At 41.2% G+C, this 19,542-nt stretch overlaps 1 protein-coding gene across 7 annotated transcripts; it reads right to left on the bottom strand.

The window, feature by feature from the left end:
* Positions 1-1,566: 1,566 nt before the first annotated feature.
* LOC147624479 (bZIP transcription factor 1-A-like) lies at positions 1,567-5,383 on the bottom strand. 7 transcript variants are annotated; one of them, XM_086819486.1, is made up of 13 exons: positions 5,012-5,383; positions 4,617-4,719; positions 4,478-4,534; positions 4,286-4,384; positions 4,109-4,195; positions 3,953-4,012; positions 3,699-3,868; positions 3,549-3,603; positions 3,401-3,449; positions 3,016-3,287; positions 2,498-2,575; positions 2,255-2,380; positions 1,567-2,164 (listed from the first exon to the last, which is right to left on the bottom strand). In XM_086819486.1, exons 2-13 carry the CDS (start codon positions 4,680-4,682, stop codon positions 1,961-1,963), a joined length of 1,323 nt encoding a protein of 440 aa, XP_086675612.1. In that variant the 5' UTR covers positions 4,683-4,719; positions 5,012-5,383; the 3' UTR covers positions 1,567-1,960. The 7 variants fall into 7 exon arrangements, with proteins under 7 accessions (XP_086675612.1, XP_086675611.1, XP_086675608.1 ...); XM_086819485.1 differs by having other exon boundaries at positions 4,286-4,387; positions 5,012-5,380; XM_086819482.1 differs by having other exon boundaries at positions 4,478-4,528; positions 4,617-4,732; positions 5,012-5,379.
* Between the last annotated feature and the right edge of the window lie 14,159 nt (positions 5,384-19,542).

Genomic DNA, 19,542 nt, shown 5'->3' with positions numbered 1-19,542 from the left:
TTTAAACAAGGTTTTTAAGTGTGGCATAGGAGAGCATGTGATTTTTAAACAAGGTTTTTAAGTGTGGCATAGGAGAGCAAGATGTGCAAGGTGATTTATGATATAGAAGCCTCATACTTAAGTGGATTTGTGAGCCCATGAATTCCTTTCCATGTGTCTGTGCTTGTGTGTTTGGTGCTCTAGATGTAGGTCGATTTGACAATGGTTGTGTGAGGAGTAAAGTTGGGACTTTACTCACAGCAACTATTGAAGTGCTTAGTGATTAGATTGACAGTCAATCTAATCATTTAGTCTAGCATTATATGATGGCATGTGAAATTTCATGGGCATTTTTTGCCACATTGTTTGATAATTTATTTAAGGTTCACATGGTCTGTTCATAGCCACATGGGGTAAATTATTATTGTGTGTGAATCATGGTAGAGGCTTAAAGCGTGGTAGACTTGATTGCCCAAAGCTCCTAATTCACATATTCTAGAAACAATAGCATTAGGATTTTATATGGATTCTAGAGCTTTATAAACAAGTCAATGCCATTAATTTGGAACCTAGTCTTTCTTAATGATTTTTATAATCTTGATGTCAAATCTGTTCGAGCTAAAGGACTATTGCCTGAACTTGAGTATGTATAATAAAAGGTTGGACCATAACTAATATACAATTATGTAAGCTTTATTATAATCCTCGTGAGAAGGAAGACACACTAAAACTCGTTTTGAATGCAATCCATAAAGGGGGAGGAAGGGCTATGTTAATATTATAAGGTGTCTTCATTTGATGAGCTGGTTGTGATGCTTACAAGCCCTTGGTGAAGGTGCCACATGGCATACTGGAGGAGCTATTCTACGTGCAAAAACAATTGTTGACAAGGTCTCGAGAGGTTCATGGGGTGTCTCATCGGTAGAGAGCTAAGTGATGGGGCAAAAAATGTGGCATAGTGGGTCTGCCACTCACTTGTTGCAATGGACTTTTAACTTTTATAGTGATTTTTATAGGGTTAGGGTGGGGTAAGGTAAGGTGGCCCTTGACTTTGATTTACTTTTTTTTTTGGGGGGGGGGGGGAGGGGGGGGGGGGACACCTTTAGGAAACTTCAATATGAAATGCAATTGAGTAATAATATCCAGCTGTATTGTGTGACAGGTCCCGGTCAGCTAGAGGTTGGCACGTCATGGGGACACGTTAGGCGATGCGGCATGACGCGGAGGCCAATGGGATGGCAACAACTGTACATATGCACGTGGGACTGTTGGGAAAGTCTGACTCATCTGTGCCAACTGTTGACGACGTGGATAGGGTCCGCATCAGCAGATCTGACGGTGAAACATCGCCCTAGAAAAGCGTCCGCGCTGGACGGGCCACGTGCCACAGCACAGATTTTAAGGGGGGCGCGGGACCCGGGAATTACGTTGGCCCTCGCTTTTCCACGTCGGCAGCAAATTTTTTTTTCTTGTCGAATATTTTTGCGATGGTGACGTTAACGTGTAGATCGGGGTTAGCTTCTTTTTTTACGTTCTAGATTCTCTCTCTCTCTCTCACACACACACACACACACACACAAAAAGAAAATGCAAAATAAACATATTAACTGCCTGTATTAGATTTATCTCAAATATACAAGGCCCTTCTGCCAGGCATTCCAGAATTAATGTGACCATTTTTGACTCTTTGGAGCCAAAAAAAAAAAAAAAACACCATGCACTTGAGCAGACTACCACACACAGTCTAACCAGCCTTCTAAATTACAGTGTTTGACATGAGGCAGGCTATTAGTTGTTAGTACAATTCAAAAGCACAAGTCTAGATGAGATGGTTGGTTTACAAGCAAGCAAGTGCCATTTGTAGCTGCAATGCTGGTCAAGCTAGCAGCTTATGGCATTGCTTTTTAGTTAATCTGCCTCCATTGCTGGAAGACCTCTTGTTCAAGTTTTGAGACCCCATCCAACAGGGTCATCACACAAGCTAACCCGATGAGACCGAGACCACAAGATTTCCACCTTCACTCACTACAGCAAATGTGTCATTGGCTTCTCTGGCATCCCTTCGAAAGTGCTCATTGTCCACTTGCAAGCCACCTTCTAAATCCCGTCTTTCCCCTCTCGAATGACCGGTACCATTCCCTTCGGTTGTGGGCTCTGGCTGGATTCTGCGAATTTGTAATTGCTCCTACAACACCGTACACACACATAAATAATCCACACACACACAGCATTTCCCCTACTGGTGCACTGCAGCATGTAAGCTTGTGTGGCTCACCATTAAAGAACTGTTGTCGGCAGAAAGCTTGTTGCATTGCTCAGTTATGCGAGTTAGTTCGCTTCGCAAACTTGAGTTCTCCCTATCAAGTGTGTCCACTCTTGCTGCAAGCTCTTCACACTCAGCCTGCACGAGCATATTATCTCAGGACTTCAATGGAGCTCTACTGTTATGCATCATGTTTCACTGTTATGGCTGAGCAGGACACAATCAAATCAGCAGCAATTCCGTATGGAACTTTACCTGCTTTCTCAATCTAGACCTCCGCGCAGACTCCCTGTTGGACTGCTTTCTTCTTTGTCTCTTCAATTCTCTCTCATCCTGCATAAAAAATAAAGGGAAAGGGGGTGGGGAAGAAAGGGACTTTCTTTAGGCTTCAAATGCATGTGCACACATGCACCCAAAGGTAGCAAAATCGGCACATCGTGCTCCACTTTCAAACAGCTCCATTTGAAGAATTGCAGGCACATATGAAGCCCAACACCTTAGTTGTGCGAATTTTGCAATAAGATACACTACTTGTGTCATTTAATACTTGTGCAAGGAAGTTACTGGGGTACAAAGCAAGGGTTTTAGCAAAACTATGTCCAACTTCACATGTACGAACAAGTGTTCCCTGCCATGACATATAGACTGCCAACTCCACTCAGAACTAGGAGACTGTTGATTAGCGTCACGCATATCGCTCATATTCAGAGGACCAAAAAGCTTGTGCATGAGAGAGAGAGAGAAAGAGAGAGAGAGAGAGAGAGAGAGAGAACCTGCAGCCAGAGTTCACCAGGAACCCCATCTCGACCAGGCCCCACACCTGATGGAATGATAGCAGTCGTGGTTGCCGCAGCTGAGCCTCGTTTGCCTCGACTACTAGCTAAAACAGCGGGGGCTCCCCCACTCCAATAATCCATGCCAATGTTCAGGTTAGTAAGCGGCCCTGCACCCACAACCTGCTTGCCGGCTATAGAAATTGGGAGAGCTGGTACAGGACCTCCATGGTTCACCTCCTGCCCACTTCCATAGGGTGTTGAATTTGCAACTGGAGCCACAAAAGAGCAAAGAGATCTCTCACAACGAGAGCATGATGTATGCATGTATTACATGGCATGTAAGTGAGTATGCGAGTGCAATTTCAGTTTGAGATCACCATACCTTCAGATGTAACCTGATCAAGGCTGCCTTTGCGACCTCCATCTGAGCCCTGGCACAACAAAGCAGTGTAAGGTTTATGTGCGACCTTGTAATGGTCCGATGAGAATTCAATGTATTTACAGCTTGCCAAAGATTGATCAAATCATACATATTGAGAGTTCCCCTCACTTCCTTCTGTTGAGCCTTCACTCCCGCTATCATGGCTACAACAAGCACCCACATTAGCCAAGAAACAAGCAACGCGGGGCTTTGAAACATACGGAGGGCTGACATGAATGTACTATTTTCCTGGTCCAACCTGTGTGAGAAAGTCCCGTTCATAGGCCCTCGAGTTCCTTTGCCGGCTTCATTGCCCTTGCCAGTAAGCATTCCCAGACTTCCCAAGCTCCCTTTAGACCTTTTCATTGAGCTTTTCGCTTTCCCATCCCCCGATTTTCCCTCTCCGTCAGCACATATAGATGTGGCATTCTGCAAAGGAGGAGGTAGGCATTTAAGAATGGATCTACATGTATACATCTCCTGAGCAAGAAGGATCAATTATATGATACATACGCCTGGGGCTTCACTGGCATTTCCTGCAGCTAGAGCATACGGGCTATATGGATGGGTACCCTGCTTCATAGAAAGTACATCCATAAGGATTTTTTGAAAAAAGAGGGTGAAACTTGAGTGGCAACTCCGGCTAATAATGAAAGTAATGCCACTTACGTGTGGCATGGAAGGATGGGCATAGATTCCTCCATGAGGATACATGGCTGCATACGGAGGTGGTGTTCCAAAAGGTGGCATCAAAGGCTGCTCACAACAAAATGTCTACAATTAGTTTAACACCTTAAAATCATCTGAGAGCCTGATCTAGCTGTGCAATTTTAGAGCACTTGTCACCTGAGCACCCCACATGTATGGGTGAGGCTGTGGACCAGAGCCAACAGTTGAAGGAAAGTATCCGGGAGGGGGCAGTGGTGTACCCGAGCCATAATAAGCCTGCTGACATCAAAAGAGCCATAGAGGACCATGTTATCCTCAGTCTGGGAGACCAAAACCTGTTAAAAATCAGCTTCTTTCAAGTGAGCAAACCTGGAAAGCAGCTGCCCACTCCGGATATGACATGGGTGCAGTACTCGGAGGCTGTTCCTGCCCATAGAGCTCCCGAAAATAAGAATCTAAGGATTTTCATGAAAATCAGATCAGGTGACCAGATCAAAGCTATGCAAACCTGGGGAGTGGACGTTTTGGTGGTCTTCGTTGGAGCCCCCATCTCTCCTGTGCCCATGTCTGACATGAAACTCAGGAGACTCCCTGCAAATGGACTCAAAGACCTAGCATAAAGACCTGACCAATTGCGTTAGGTGTGCATGACAGACCTCTCTCTCTCTCTCTCTCTCTCTCTCTCTCTCTCTCTCTCATTTTGAATTGTGGTCCCCATTTCCTCAGCAGCACATCTCATGGAGTTCCACAAAAGACGAGTCTGTAATTTCCCTACCATCTCCGCTTCCAACACGAGGAGGCCATTGGAAGGAGAGCTTATACATAATACGAGGGTAATAGGAAAAAAACGCGAATTATTACACAAAATGGGAGCTGATTTGGCTGATGTTAGGGGGCAATTACCTGTTGGCGTGATCTGGGTGAAGAGGGGGTGCTGAAGCGAAGGTGAAATGGGGCGTAAGAAGGAGGAGCGGCGGGTGGGGGTGTGTCCAGGTCTGTGTATGCGAGATGGGGAGGCTTAGCAGATGGGCATACAGAGAGGCCGGGAGGGAAGGTGCCAGGGAAAAATTAGAGAGAGAGAGATTTGCAAAGTGGAAGGGGACGAGTTGTCACGCCTAGGTGGGCACTCCGGAGTCCACACCTCATCCTTTTTGCACACCTCAGACACACTCATTCATCAGGGCCGCCATAGCCGGCTGTACAACAGAGAACCCAAAGCCAAGCAAGCATCAAGCAGTGCCAAGCATCCAAGCTCCAACCAGAAAAAGCACAAAACTGTCCTGCCACATAAGATGCTTATAGGTGCCATGTGTCTACCCCATATACATACCTTCTTTTTTTTTTTGGGTGTCCACCATATACATACATCATCATACACCTTATGTCTAAAATCAGTTATGTCTTACGGGTCCCTGTCTTTGCACAATGCATACCATCCAACGGTGAGGGTGGACAGGAGTTTCCCCACCCATGATGCACCCTGCATAAGGGCATTGCATCACAGCTCAACTAGAAAGACAACCAAAGAAAGCATTTTAAGCACATGAAGACTTGGTCTCCTTCGGCTATCTACAGCTCCTTGGAGGTAGTTATTAACCATTATGATTAACATAGCCTCGTCTGCCTGACTTTTATAAGGCACTTCACCATCTTATCCTTTTGTAGTAAAAGCTTATAATTGGTGACATAAAGCGGCCTTACTATGTGCGTATTAACGCTAAGGAAGGGGACGTGTCTATGACTTCATGTATATACTTGCTTAGGCTAGAAAGAGAGTGCCATGGAGTATTTTCAAGTCATCGTCGGCCAATTGTGAATACTAGCCACTTGCATATAAGACAATTTCTACATTAAGTGATGCAGAGTCTTTCCCCTTGTTGTAGAGTACTTATGGGATCTCCCCCTCCTCTCTACTCAACCAAAAATGTACAAAAATCAATGGAATGATGGATGAAAACACAAGAGCTCTGATACCAATTGAAATGGAGAATCACTAATGCAAGATTACGACAAGATTAAGCAAGATTAGAAGCTAAGATATGGGACAAATCATTATGTAGGTTAGCATGCAATTAGCAAGAATCACACTGTGCACGTGCACGTGTGTGTGTGTAGAGAGAGCGAGAGAGTTTTTTAATTTTTTTAAAAATGCATTTCTTCTTTTAAAAGCAGGTTACCCCAAGGTTATATGAGACCATAAGTGATACAATTAACCATTAATATACTGAGCCATGGAAAAAATAACTGAAAGAAAAGGAAAAACAACTAGATGTGATATCTGCATGTGACCCTATATGAGAGAAACTAGCCATGATCAACTAGTAATGATATCCTCCTCATTAAAGACAATAGTGATCTAACAGCCAAGAACATATGTTGGAGACCCAAAACAACTACGGCCCTTGATATAGAGTGCGTATTTGCTCACATTCCTTTTCTTATGCTTTTTACTATTACTTTGCTGCATTAGATCGATCTAGCTTATACCCCTCATAAACTAAATAGTTTAAGCATAAAAGGTATGACAATTGCTTTTTTTCGTACATCATGATTTATGATAATTCGTTGGGTCCAAACCAAGCACTTAACCATCCAAGCCATCTACATGAATCATCCATTTTCTTCAAATCCTCCTATTTCGAGTAGAGAAAAAAGTAACAAATAATAGTTATATATTCTATGTTCAAGATATATTCTATATGCGAGATTTTATTTTAAGTAATTAACAATGTGACAGTTCGTTATATAACCATGTGGCATATTCTATATGCAAGATTTTAGCTTAAGTAACTAACAATGTGACACTTCCTTATATAACCATGTGGTATATTCTATATGCAAGATTTTAGTTTAAGTAATTAACAATAGTGATATATTCTATATGCGAGATTTTAGTTTAAGTAATTAACAATGTGACACTTCCTTATATAACCATGCGATATATTCTATATGCATGATTTTAGTAATTAACAATGTGACACTTCCTTATATAACCATCTCCACCCCCCTCTACTGTCTTCAATTAGTCAATTGGTGGGAAATCTCTACCTATCAATGTAAAGCATCATTACGATTCACCACATCAAGGTAGATTCTATTTTTCTATCTATCTATTTAGATAGATAGATACCAAAACCAATTCAAGGTCTAATTAGGTGCAAGTCGTCCTTAGATCTTGTAAACAAGGTAGAAACTGAATTGGCAACAATTAGTGTCTATTCTTCCCCAAAACAATAATTTATGAAAAACCACAAACCAGAAGCTTCAATAGCAATAGCCACGCATATTTTCTATCTAAACCCCAATTCTAGAAAAGAGGAGAACACTCAAAATAGTCAATAGAATACTCCGCTCTTGAGGGGTGCACTATGAAGGAATCCTATGTATCACATGCGTTCAAGGAGTATTTAAAAAACCCCTTACACTTACATACTTTTGTGAATAAAATAACCCCTTTTTTTCATAAACTTACGTTTTCTTTTTTTCCAAAATTGGTTTAAAAACCCCCTCTTGTATATGTAATTCTATAACTTTTTAAAAATTAATATACCCCTCCTAATGAATTCATGTGCTACGCTTACATATTTTTAGGTGAAGTCCCCCAAGACTTTTCTTGCTTTTACGATAATTTGATACCAAGGATGTCACACCTTTGTATATATATACCTCTCTAAGGAAAGATTTTCATGAAGAATCTTGAAATTCCTACTTTTGCTGGTCATCACACCTTTTGTCCTATTAGTTGTGTAGCTTGGCTAGATGTGTGAATTTTCTCGTTTTGAGGTTTGGAATGGTTAGTATAAGATATGAGTGCCAATAAACTAATTCACAAATTTTTGATTCATAATTGAATTTCAACTCAAAGTTTAATTTAATGCTATGGTGAGTTTGATTTGATGCTATGGATTGTTTTGGATTTCCCATGAAAAGCACTTCCACAAAAAAACCCAACATTAGAAAATCTCATTTTGAAAGATGATGATGATGCTAATTATAGGTAAAATTATTAGATATAGATGATAAGTTTCAAGATACATTGAATGAGATATACGAGATAATGTTAGATGAGAGAGAAAGTCTTGATTACATATTTCAATGGAATGGAAATCCAAAGCATTCGAGGGGGAACTAGAGAAATTCAGGAAATGTTCTGCAACATTTTTTACAAAACCCTCCTCTAGTAGGATTAGTCTAATACACCTACTCAGTTTCGTAGTAGGTATCCAAATTGTAACCTTCCTTCTCATATTAGCATTTTGTGTGGTAGCAATCATGGTAGAAATGGTATCGTTATTCATGAAATATCAATGAGTAGTTATTAATATTAGAATGATTAAGACCAATCCCATTGCCCCCGTCTCGTAGGAACTACAAGATCACCCCAAGGGTGTTGAAAGCCATCTGGGGGGTCACAAACCAACCATATAACCAGATCTAAGAAGTGGAACAAGTTGTCGGTTTCCATTGGTGGGAAGGGTCCGAGAGGGGAAACTACTCAGCATTGAGACTAAAAAAGAGTCGAGCAAAAGAGGGAAAGGGCAAGAGTCTTTTTTGGTTCTTTGATAGATCCGAATCTCTAGTCAACGACTCTCAATTCGGGGGTAGTTGCTCCCTTAGAGAGCACGGTACAATGAAAGTTATAGGCCATGTTTTGATGGGCCTCCATGGTATAATCATTGTTTATCATCACCCTCTGTGATAGTTGCTCCCTTGGAGAGCACGGTACAATGAAAGTTATAGGCCATGTTTTGAGGGGAGTCATTGTCTATCGTCGGCCTCCATGGTAGAATCATTCAGGTAGTGATTATAGTAGTGGCAGCATGTACCCCGTAAAGAGATTAAACGAGATAATGGCATGGTTCTTAGATTTAATGAGATTTAATGAAAATATAATAGTTGTTGTCAATCATGAATAGAATCATAGAGGAACCATGATCTTTGGTCTAGTAGCTAGGGAATCAAGAGAATATAATATTGCTAGAATAGTCTCGTTAACCCTCAAGGTGTCATAGGTAAAACTACTTGGGAGTAGAATGGATAAAAATCATCCATTTTATTGCTTCAACTATCTAAATTTGAAGTTTAATTTTCAATATCTATTACATAGTATATCATGAAATAAAATCTCAAGAATACATGATTCCTCTCTTCCTTGTTTGCGCGAGCGACAATAACCTACCCCTCACTCTTTTTTTTGATCAATCAATCAATTGCTGTAACCTCGTAAGGTGCCACACCTTAGGGGACCAAGTAATCTCACACAATACTTCCATTGAAATTAATTCTATTTTGGGTATGAGTGTTATGGCTCACCCTAACCCTCCTTGAAACACATCTAATAAGAGATTACCTAGTGAACCGCAACTATCATGAGGATCTTTCCAATGGCCGAGCTCGTAACCCTTGAGGTCTCCAAGCTCTACAACTCCTTGAGAAGCAATTCCACAGTGCCTCCCATCGAGTGTTGTCACACCACCACATTGCACTACGGGTACTCATCCCTCCTCTCACCTCACTTCACTCACACACACACACTAGCATGTATTAGGGAGAGAGATTAGCAAGATCAAGACTCAATTTCACAATGGGAGAGTATGTTGTATTATGAAAGAAATTCACTCATATACATGGCCATAAGTGTTTACACTCACTTAAATTGTGGCCGGCCGGGCACTTTAGGCTCATAAGAGGCCTAATGTTATTACAATGACTACTCTCATAATATATCCAATCACTTAGGACTTCATCCTAACTTGCTACCACACGCTCTTGAAGTGAGAATCGCCAAAAAAACTATGTCACACCATTATGGGCGCCCATCCAAGTTGTAGCTTCGGACACCATTCCTTCATATCTTGAATGTATGACCCTTTGGTGTATCTACCTTGACTCCTTGATGTAAGATAATGGTGGTAGTTCTTGTGTTAACCCTAGGAATGGGTTAACATTTCCCCCTTTCTGATGGCAATCGCATCATCGTGATTGCGTTGAAGACCTTTGTGTGGGAAGAATGGATAAGCTTTGTCGATGGCTTTGATGTTGATTGACGTTCAATGTCTTTTGTTCCTCCGAAAGGAATAAGAATGGCTAGTTAGTAAATGAAAAGAGTAGTGGTCTATTGGGAATTCAGGGGGCGATGGGGTTTTTTGCGAATGATTGCATTTTTATATTTGTGTGAGATTTTTTTTTGGGGTTTGTTGCTCACTTTGTTTTTGGCAATCATAAGTAAGGTTACATGTGATTTATGTTAGTGCTGATACTAAGAGATGTTAATAATGGGAGAGAAGAGAGGGAAGGATCCGGAGGAATGTAGACATTATCATCAAAACGAGATGGTGATTCTCAGTTTCTCATTTAATCCATTGAAGTGACATTCATTATTTGAAGAAATTTGCCTTCGATGATGTCCCTGTGTGGCAGGAATTTTGTCAAATGTTGTTAAGTGTAGAACCTATTTCTGCATGCTTCTTCCCATGTGATTTTTATGATTTTATGTATATTTAAGTGCTCTAATAAAGAAGTAGATATATATGAAGTACAAGAAATGAGTCAAATAGACTCTTATTAAGCTGTTGCTTTTTGTTTAAGGAGCCACTTGTTCCTCACTAACGATTGGAGATCATTGATTTGTGAAGATGGTAGTGTCATTTGGAGGGGTTTGTAATTTGAAGGAAAATTCTAGGCGATGGGTTGTACCATTGACCAGGCTTTCACCCACCATGGCCCCCCCATCCACAGATGCACCTGGAAGTTGTCGATGGTGGTGAGGTTTTGGTGCAAATTGTTGAGATTCAAGCTCGATGTCAGTGTGAGCCAGCTATGCTATGTGCTGGCAGATTAGGTAGGAACATGTGTGAGACATAAATGACCGCGTGTCCAGCTGGTCATAGTGTGTGTGGACATTACATTAGGTTTACTTTGTAGTGTGGACATAACACTATGTTGTGTTCTCCTTTGTGTGTGTGAGAGAGATGGTGACTATGGCTTCTCTCCTTCTTTATGGTTGATGATTATGGATTAGGGTTTGCTTCTCTTGTGTGTGTTACATCCTGCTTCTGTTTTTTATCATGGTATCAGAGCCAAGAGCTCATTAGCTGAGTTGTGTGAGTGAGTGAGAGAAGAGAGAAGAAGAAGAAAAAGCTATGAAGGAAGCCATTGAAGCTGTGGAGCAAAAGAAAGCTGTGGAGCACACACCGGCATCAGATCTGAGAGCTAAGGACCATTGGTGAGTGTAGCAAGACCCCCTCTGCGGATTGCAGGTACCAAAGAGCAAGTTAAGTGAAGATTGAAGGGCATAAAGCAAAGGAAAAATTCTGGTTTTTTCTCTAAGCTTTCATGGAAAGCTTGAAGTGAATGTATACTCTTGGCAAATGTATACACAAAGGCACATGTATTCGGGCTTGCAAATGTATTAACAAAGTGGACACAAACAACATACAGGATCTTGAAGCAGATTGATGCATACAGATTTGAGCAAAATCAAGTGAAAGTGAGTTTATGCAAAAATTTCTGGTTTTTCACAAAAACAGAAAACATACCCCCCGTGGAGGATCAATTGCAGGAGCTAGAGGCAAAATTGAGCTAAACCCTTCATACCCAAGGTAGATTAGGTCATTGCTAAGAGGCCTATCTATTCAATTGTGATTTCCCCTGCCTCGAAAGCCTCTAGATAAGTAAAAAGCTTGATTTCTTGCATGTTCATCATTGCTTGACGAGGATGCACCACCTGTAACACTCATACCACCAAGGCCAAGCTTCAATTCTTCCACAATGAGCAATGACACAAGCTCATTAAAGTCTGGCATTCCTCCCAACCTTACTGAGATGGAAGTGTCAAAAGATTTGTATTCTTTGCCTAAACCACGCAACGTGAGTGCAACCAAATCATCATCATCCATTGGGGCATGGATTGATGACAAAGAATCAGCATAACCCTTGATTTCCTGAACATACTCATGTATACTCCGATTCCTTCGTGTTACACTGTGAATCTGTTGCTTTAGTTGTATCTTCCTGGCACCAGTGTCTGTCTCATACATTCTGCACAAGATACCCCATGCTTCTTTCGGTGTATCTGCATCTTGGATGTGAATAAGCAAGGCATCTGTTACACATATTGAAAAATAATGCAACACCTTCGAGGACCGCTCTACCCATTGCTTGTGATTTCCCCTCTCTCTACAGCCCTCTGGAGCAGGCGGTGCATGAAGATGCAGAATTCTGGACAGTTTTCAAAGATTTCATCCTAATTCACTCATTTGGACACCAAATTGAATGCTTTAAAGCTTGGAGAGTTTAGCAAATACATTGCTAAGGCCTTGTGATGCTTGGTTGCAGCTCATTTCATGTATTTGGAGCTCATTGAAGTGATTTATCAGAGGTGTGCAGGTTTGCAGAAATTCTGTCCAGAAACAGAGCATTTTTAATCAAGGCATTAATCTTTGCCTATATCAAATTGGCCAAATTCCTCTGGTACAAGTAGAGTCCTATGAGTTGCTAAACTTTTGAATCAAAAAGTTTTGGATTTGGAGAAGATTTGAAGGAGATAGAGCAATTTTAGTGAGAGGTGGTACCTGACAGGTGCAGAAAAATTCAAACCAGAGGTTACAAAACTTGGTGGTTATCATTCCCCTTGAAGAATTGGATCAAACCCTTCTAGGATATGTTGGAGCAATATGTTGGGAAGCTAATGCAAGTTGAATCATTGCATTTGGACAAGATTTGAAGGATTTAGAGCATAATCTTGACTGGTTACTGGCGAGAATTTACTGGCGAGAAAAAAAACCAGAAAATTTTTTGTGAAGGAGTTTCATTTGATTTCAACTTTGATCGAGTGTACATTGTTGGTGAACCATTGTGGGATGTTAATGCACACAATTTGCAAGAATTTGATGTGATTTGGAGAGATTTGGAGCATTACAGGTACTTCGTACATTGTAATCGAAAGGGTACATCTACTCTATTTTTTTGCAACAATGGGAGATGGTCCGATACAGATTGTTGGCGAGAAGCTTGATCGCACTAACTTTCAAGTATGGAAGTTTTGAATGAAGAGTTTTTTGAAAGGCAAAGGGTTGTGGAGTCTGGTCTTCCTCCGAAGCTGAGAGTAGTAGCAGTGTACGTCCATGGTCAGGACGTTTGAGGCATGAGAGTGTAAGCACTGGCAGTAGTGCTATGGATAAAGGCAAAAAGAAAGTCGAAGGAATTGGAATCACAGGATATGAGTCATCCAGTTCTGAAAGTTTGGATGAGGAGCTTGGCATACCTGTATTACGCACACCTGGTGCTAGACAGGACAGATATGTGCCACCACATGCTAGAGTCACAGGTGTACAGAGTGACCCGCATGCATTGCGGAGATCCCAGAGGGTCAAATATCCTGTTGACAGGTTGACATACAGAGATTTTGCTATGCACTATGCATATATGACATCTATGGTAAAGCATGTGGAACCTACATGCTACACAGAGGCTGTTGGAGAGCATGTATGGGAAAAAGCAATGGATGTGGAGATGGACGCATTGGTCCATAATAATACATGGGATTTGGTTGCCCTACCAAAGGACAAGAATGTTATTGGATGTAAATGGGTCTACAAAGTGAAGTGCAAATCTGATGGTTCTATTGAAAGACATAAAGCAAGATTGGTAGCAAAGGGATATGCACAGACCCATGGATTGGATTATGATGAGACGTTTAGCCCAGTGGCTAAGATGGGCACAGTGAGAGCAGTCATTGCTATGGCTGCAGCTAATGGCTGGGAAATGCATCAGATGGATGTCAAGAATGCATTTCTGAATGGAGATCTACAAGAGGAAGTATACATGGCACAGCCAGAAGGGTATGTACACCCTAGATATCCCACTCACGTATGCAGGTTGAAAAAGGCATTATATGGTCTGAAGCAAGCACCTCGTGCTTGGAGTGATAAGATGAGCAGATATCTTATCTCACTTGGTTTTCAGACTTCTACAGCAGATTATTCACTGTATGTGAAGAAGACACAGCATGGGATTGTGTTACTAGTCATCTATGTGGATGACTTGATTATTACAGGTGATCATGGTGCAGATGTGATGCATGTCAAGAAAGCCTTGAGTGGGCAATTTGACATGAAAGATCTTGGTGAGTTGAGATACTTCCTTGGCATTGAAGTGGTGAAAGATCATGGAGGTACTTGGTTAGTACAGCGCCAATATGCCTTGGATATGTTGGCAAAGTATGGCATGACAGGGTGTAAGCCTATGAGTACACCATTGGAGCAAAATGTGAAATTGCGGGCTGATTATGGCGAGGAATTGGATGATCCTTCTATGTACAGGAAGATGGTTGGTAGTCTCATATACATGACTATCACACGCCCAGATTTGAGTTATGCAGTGGGGCTAGTGAGTCAGTTTATGCAGAGCCCCAGGAAACCACATTTGGATGCAGTGAGACGCATCATGAGATATGTGAAGACCACAGCACATTATGGTTTATTCTATGAGAGTGGTAAAAGCTTGGACATACATGGCTACACAGATGCTGATTGGGCAGGTAGCGCATATGACAGGAGGTCTACTAGTGGATATGCTTTTACACTTGGCAGTGCTGTGGTGAGTTGGAGTAGCAAAAAGCAACCTACAGTTGCTTTGTCCAGTACAGAGGCTGAGTACAGAGGTGCAACCATTGCTACTTGTGAGGCTATATGGTTAAAGAGTCTCTTGGCAGATTTATGTGAGCCTCTTGATGGCAAAGTTGTCATACATTGTGACAACATGAACAGTATGCAGTTGGCAAAGAATCCAGTATTTCATGCGAGGACCAAACACATAGAGGTCCATTATCACTTTGTCAGAGAAAAGGTGCTGGATGGTACAGTTGATCTTCACTATGTGAAGACTGATGAGCAGGTGGCTGATATCTTCACGAAGCCACTTAGCAGGGAGAAGTTTGAGTACTTCCGGACTATGTTGGGAGTACATGGGATGAGCTTGAGGGGGAGTGTTGAGAGTGTTGATATCCCAAGCTCATCTACATCTTCATCGGCAGTACATCATGAGCTTGAGAGGGGCTGTTGAGATTCAAGCTCGATGTCAGTGTGAGCCAGCTATGCTATGTGCTGGCAGATTAGGTAGGAACATGTGTGAGACATAAATGACCGCGTGTCCAGCTGGTCATAGTGTGTGTGGACATTACATTAGGTTTACTTTGTAGTGTGGACATAACACTATGTTGTGTTCTCCTTTGTGTGTGTGAGAGAGATGGTGACTATGGCTTCTCTCCTTCTTTATGGTTGATGATTATGGATTAGGGTTTGCTTCTCTTGTGTGTGTTACATCCTGCTTCTGTTTTTTATCACAAATGTCCTCTAGTGCATGAGTATAGATATGCATTCATGGAGCAGCTGCTACATTAACATAGCCAAAAGAATAGTAATCTATAATCTTAACAAAAATGGAATGGCTATTTAAGATCCTTGGGACTTGTTTGGTAGGCCATATGTGTGACTCCCTTGTGTTTGTGTGTGTTTTTTTGTTGTTACCACCTTCCAAGCAATAGGTTCTTATGGCTACTCTCCTTTTTGAGAAAATAGGTTCTTATGTTTGCCACATAGCTTCTACACTTGCACTTCACATCCAGAGGGGTGAAAAGAGCATTGTGAGTTTGTCTTTGATGCGCTCATAAGTCTCCATTGCAGACGTGAGAATTGATTCTTGAATTTTTAGCTCAAATGTTGTCATGGTGGTAGGTAAGATTGCTGGTTGGTTACCATTAGGGTTGCCTGAACACACAAGCTCTTGTGTAGGTGGACGAGAGTGGTTGAGTGACTTACTTGGTGTTGCTTGGGTTTCCATTCTTGTCGAACTTTAGGTAAAGTTGTTGGGGTTAAAGTCAGTGGTGAGGCTTTCTCCACTTTGTTCGATTTTGGAAACCATATGATGGGATCACCATCATAGTATCCTTGTTGTTGAAGCACATGCACAATCACCCATCTTTGATGAAAATTATAAATTGGTTGGTTGATGCTTTTGGTGCTGAGGCTTCCTTCTTTGTGCAAGCTTAGGGGACTTTGTGATGCGCTTGGAAATTCAAGCGTTGGTATTTCCTTGGTAGTACCCTTGTGCTTGCAGTAATCTTTTGGGTACCCACACTTGTTGAGATGTTAGAGTTTGCTAAGGAACTCACATAGGCTTTTGTGGACGGTGTTGGGAGTAATTTTCTTTTTCCTTGGCCTCTGAGTGTTGCATTGAGGAAGAAGCTTTGAATGTCGAGGCACCCAAATTTGATTGGCACCTTCGTAGTACCCTTGAGCGACAAGTAGCTTCTTCTCCACCCACATTTTGATACCATTAAGATACCTTGATTTGTGTCATCTTGGTGGATTTTTCTTTTTGGTGGTGGAAGTTTAGGGCTTTGGGCCCTCCTTCACATTGGTTGGTGCTGATGCTGTAGGTTTGAGACTCATGGGTATTTTTGACAATGATGAGGCTAGAGTCTCTTGTGGAGTGGTTGTCGATGATGATGCTTTCGAGCATGCGATTGTCTCCTTTGGTGAAGTTTGTCCATGAAGAGGCATAGGCTTTGGGGTTTTTCCTTCGGGTTCCTTGTTAGAGATAGATGGTTGCACAGGGGGGACTTCTTCAAGAATGGTCCGATTCAAGGTTTTTGCATGGAACTTGTTGGTGAAGATGGGATTGAAGGAATAGATGCTATATCGGAGTCTGTCTCATTGAGGCAGATGATAGGCCATTGTGTAGAGGGGTTTCGGTGGAAGAGGCTTGTAACCCTTTGTGTTCAGCATCATAGAAATCCATTAAGGTTGGATTCTCTTCCTTGTAGTATGGTATTGTCAAGTTTGTGTCGTTGACCATCATGACTCTATCGCTAGCAAAGCACAGTGGTGCTTGGGCAGTAATAGTCCATTTATGCCCCAAGATCAAATCTCCTTCCAACACATACTTAACCACAAAAAACTTGCAAGTAAGGGGGTTAGTTTCAATATACATTGTATGTTCAAAGTACCCCAAACATGGCATGTTCAAGTCTTGTATAAAGGGAATTCTTTCAGGATGATGAGCCGTGACTGTGGGTTGACCTAATAAATCCCATAACTCAAGGGTCATGAGATTGTGTTCTCATGTTAGATAAAGCTGTTCTTGAGCTGTGGTGATTTTATTGGAAAGATCCAATTCAACCAAAATCCTAGGGATCTTTTCAAGAAGATTGTTGGAAGTTCCAGCTCCTCCAAGGTCTCTCCCTACCATTAATAACAATTGTACAATGCCTGTAAGGTGACGCATGGATTCATCAATTGAATATGAGTCACATATCCAAGTTCGAGTAGCATATCTAAAGTAACCGGGAACTTCAATGTTTTGTCCATTAGCTCCTCTTGCAAGACCATTGTCTATAGGGATGAGTTTAGGTTGTCCCAATGACACCCAAGTGTCTATTATTATAATAATATGACTAGCTCGAGGGCTAATCAAGGTGTGTTTGCGCTTAACATTATTGCCTGTAGGGAAATCTAACCATACCATGATAGAATCTTCAAGAGGAACCATGGATATTTCAATTTGTGTTTTAGCTTCAGATCCCATTTCTGTTTCATATTTTCATTCACTCGTCCTCTTTTTGGCTCTCAGCTTTTTCAAGAGTACCCAATGTGTACAATGGCACACTTGGTCCTCTGATAGTTCTAAATGAGGTATGTTTGGAAACTTGTGAATTCTCATAGTCTTGTTCTATGGAGCTCTTTATATCTTGGTATAACTCATGTTTAGCCTTTAAAGGTGCAAGTGCTGATGCTATGCTGGCTTCACCATGAGAGAAGAACATTCCTCTAAATAAGGTTTTGAGAGATTGCTTTAGTTTTGTAAGGGATTCATCGAATTGCTCACGTGCTTTCTCAATCACATAAATCTTGCAATATGTCTCTAATGACTCTTCTGTAGAGAGTATGTCTTCTTCTTGAAAGGGAAAGCGGTACTCCTATGGGTTTTTATTTTGGTTGCTTTTTCAGGATTGACATTATTAGGTTCAATCACAACCGGTGATCTTGTAAGACACTCAACCATGCTAAGCATGCTCTCCTGAGCTTGCTTTTTGCATTTTGTATATGTCATGTGATCATGATTTTCAATTTTGGGTGGTTGGGCAGGTTCTAGTTTCTTGATTGGTCTATTAAGTGCACTGAGTGACAAATCATAATTTGCTTCATCCTCACTAGTTGATGTACTAGAACATGTTTCATCTTCTGACTTTCTTTGGATTGTCAGGTTTTCATTATGTTTGCTCATGCGACGAGATTGAATTTTCTTTTGGGCTTTTGTATCTTGTGTCACATATATGGGTCTTGTGGTTTGTGTGGTAGACTTTGAGGTGGATGCTTCTGCATCATGTTTAGCTTTTGGCTCTTTTGGGTTTATGTCTTGCACAGGCTCCTTTTCCCTGTCCTTTAATTCAACCTTAGTTTGGATAGTTTGATGCCCCTTGTTTTTCTTGGGTTTAGAAGGTTTTTATTTTTCTTTTGGGTTCTGCTTTAAAGCATGTTCTTCTACCCATTTTGAGGTATTGTCTTTTGCATTCTTTTTGACTATTTCTCATGCCTAAGTGTATAAACACATTCAAGGGTACCATAGACAATTGCCCATTTTGTACACTTAAGATGTTTAGAGTTGTATTTTGTGAGACAAGTTGCATTGAAGCAACTCATCTTGGGAAATATTGGAACATGTGATCAATGCCACATCGTTCACACATGGGTTGCAAAGTGTCAGTGACTATGGGCATGAAAGTATCCCAAACTATGCAATCTGCCACTTTGTGAGGTCCACGATAATAGAAACACTGAAGTGTTCGATTAACTGCTTCCTGAGCAGTTTCTACCCTTTTGACTGTTTGTGTTTGGTGCACACGAGATGGAGGTTTTGAGTCAATTGTTAATGAATTGGGACACTTTGTAGTTTCATGACCAAAAGATTTACAATATATGCAGTATAGAGAAAGACAAGTGCCTTGTATGAATAATGGGGATTCGGATGGCCATAGTGATTACACTGAACACAAGGAATTTCACTCATCACTTGTAGAGGCATTAAGGATATTTGGCTTTGATACATTTCATCCTGTCTTAGAGATGTCGATTGAAAGCTTTTAAGCAAGGTTACATAAAATTCGGGGAATGTCAATTTCAATATTGATCGTTCTTTAGCCATTGCTTCACTTGGTTTAGATGAGGAACATCTCGTATCGTGGATCATCTTCCATGTTGTCATCTAACTGTATTGCTTCTTTACAACATTGATCGATTGTTTCTGGGTTGGATACAATGATCAAGTTGTGTAAGCTATTATTCTTTAATCCCATCATGAAACATCTCTTCAATTGAGAATTGTTTAATTTTTTCCATGACTCACATTGTGAGTCCAAGAGTTTTATCCGAAGG

The sequence above is a fragment of the Cibotium barometz genome, chromosome 25 (genome assembly GCF_041138505.1).
Source record: "Cibotium barometz isolate CiBa-2024 chromosome 25, ASM4113850v1, whole genome shotgun sequence".
In the NCBI taxonomy this organism is placed as follows: Eukaryota; Viridiplantae; Streptophyta; class Polypodiopsida; order Cyatheales; family Cibotiaceae; genus Cibotium; species Cibotium barometz.
The sequence above is the reverse complement of the archived record's forward strand: the minus strand, read 5'-3'. Positions and strand labels throughout refer to the sequence as shown.

Coding starts and splice junctions, on each gene's coding strand:
- LOC147624479 (XM_086819485.1), bottom strand. CDS start 4,682: ATGTCAGACATGGGCACAGGAGAGATGGGGGCTCCAACGAAGACCACC. Junction 4,535..4,616: donor CCAAAACGTCCACTCCCCAG/GTTTGCATAGCT, acceptor CTCTATGGGCAG/GAACAGCCTCCGAGTACTGC. Junction 3,604..3,698: donor AACGGGACTTTCTCACACAG/GTTGGACCAGGA, acceptor TGCTTGTTGTAG/CCATGATAGCGGGAGTGAAG.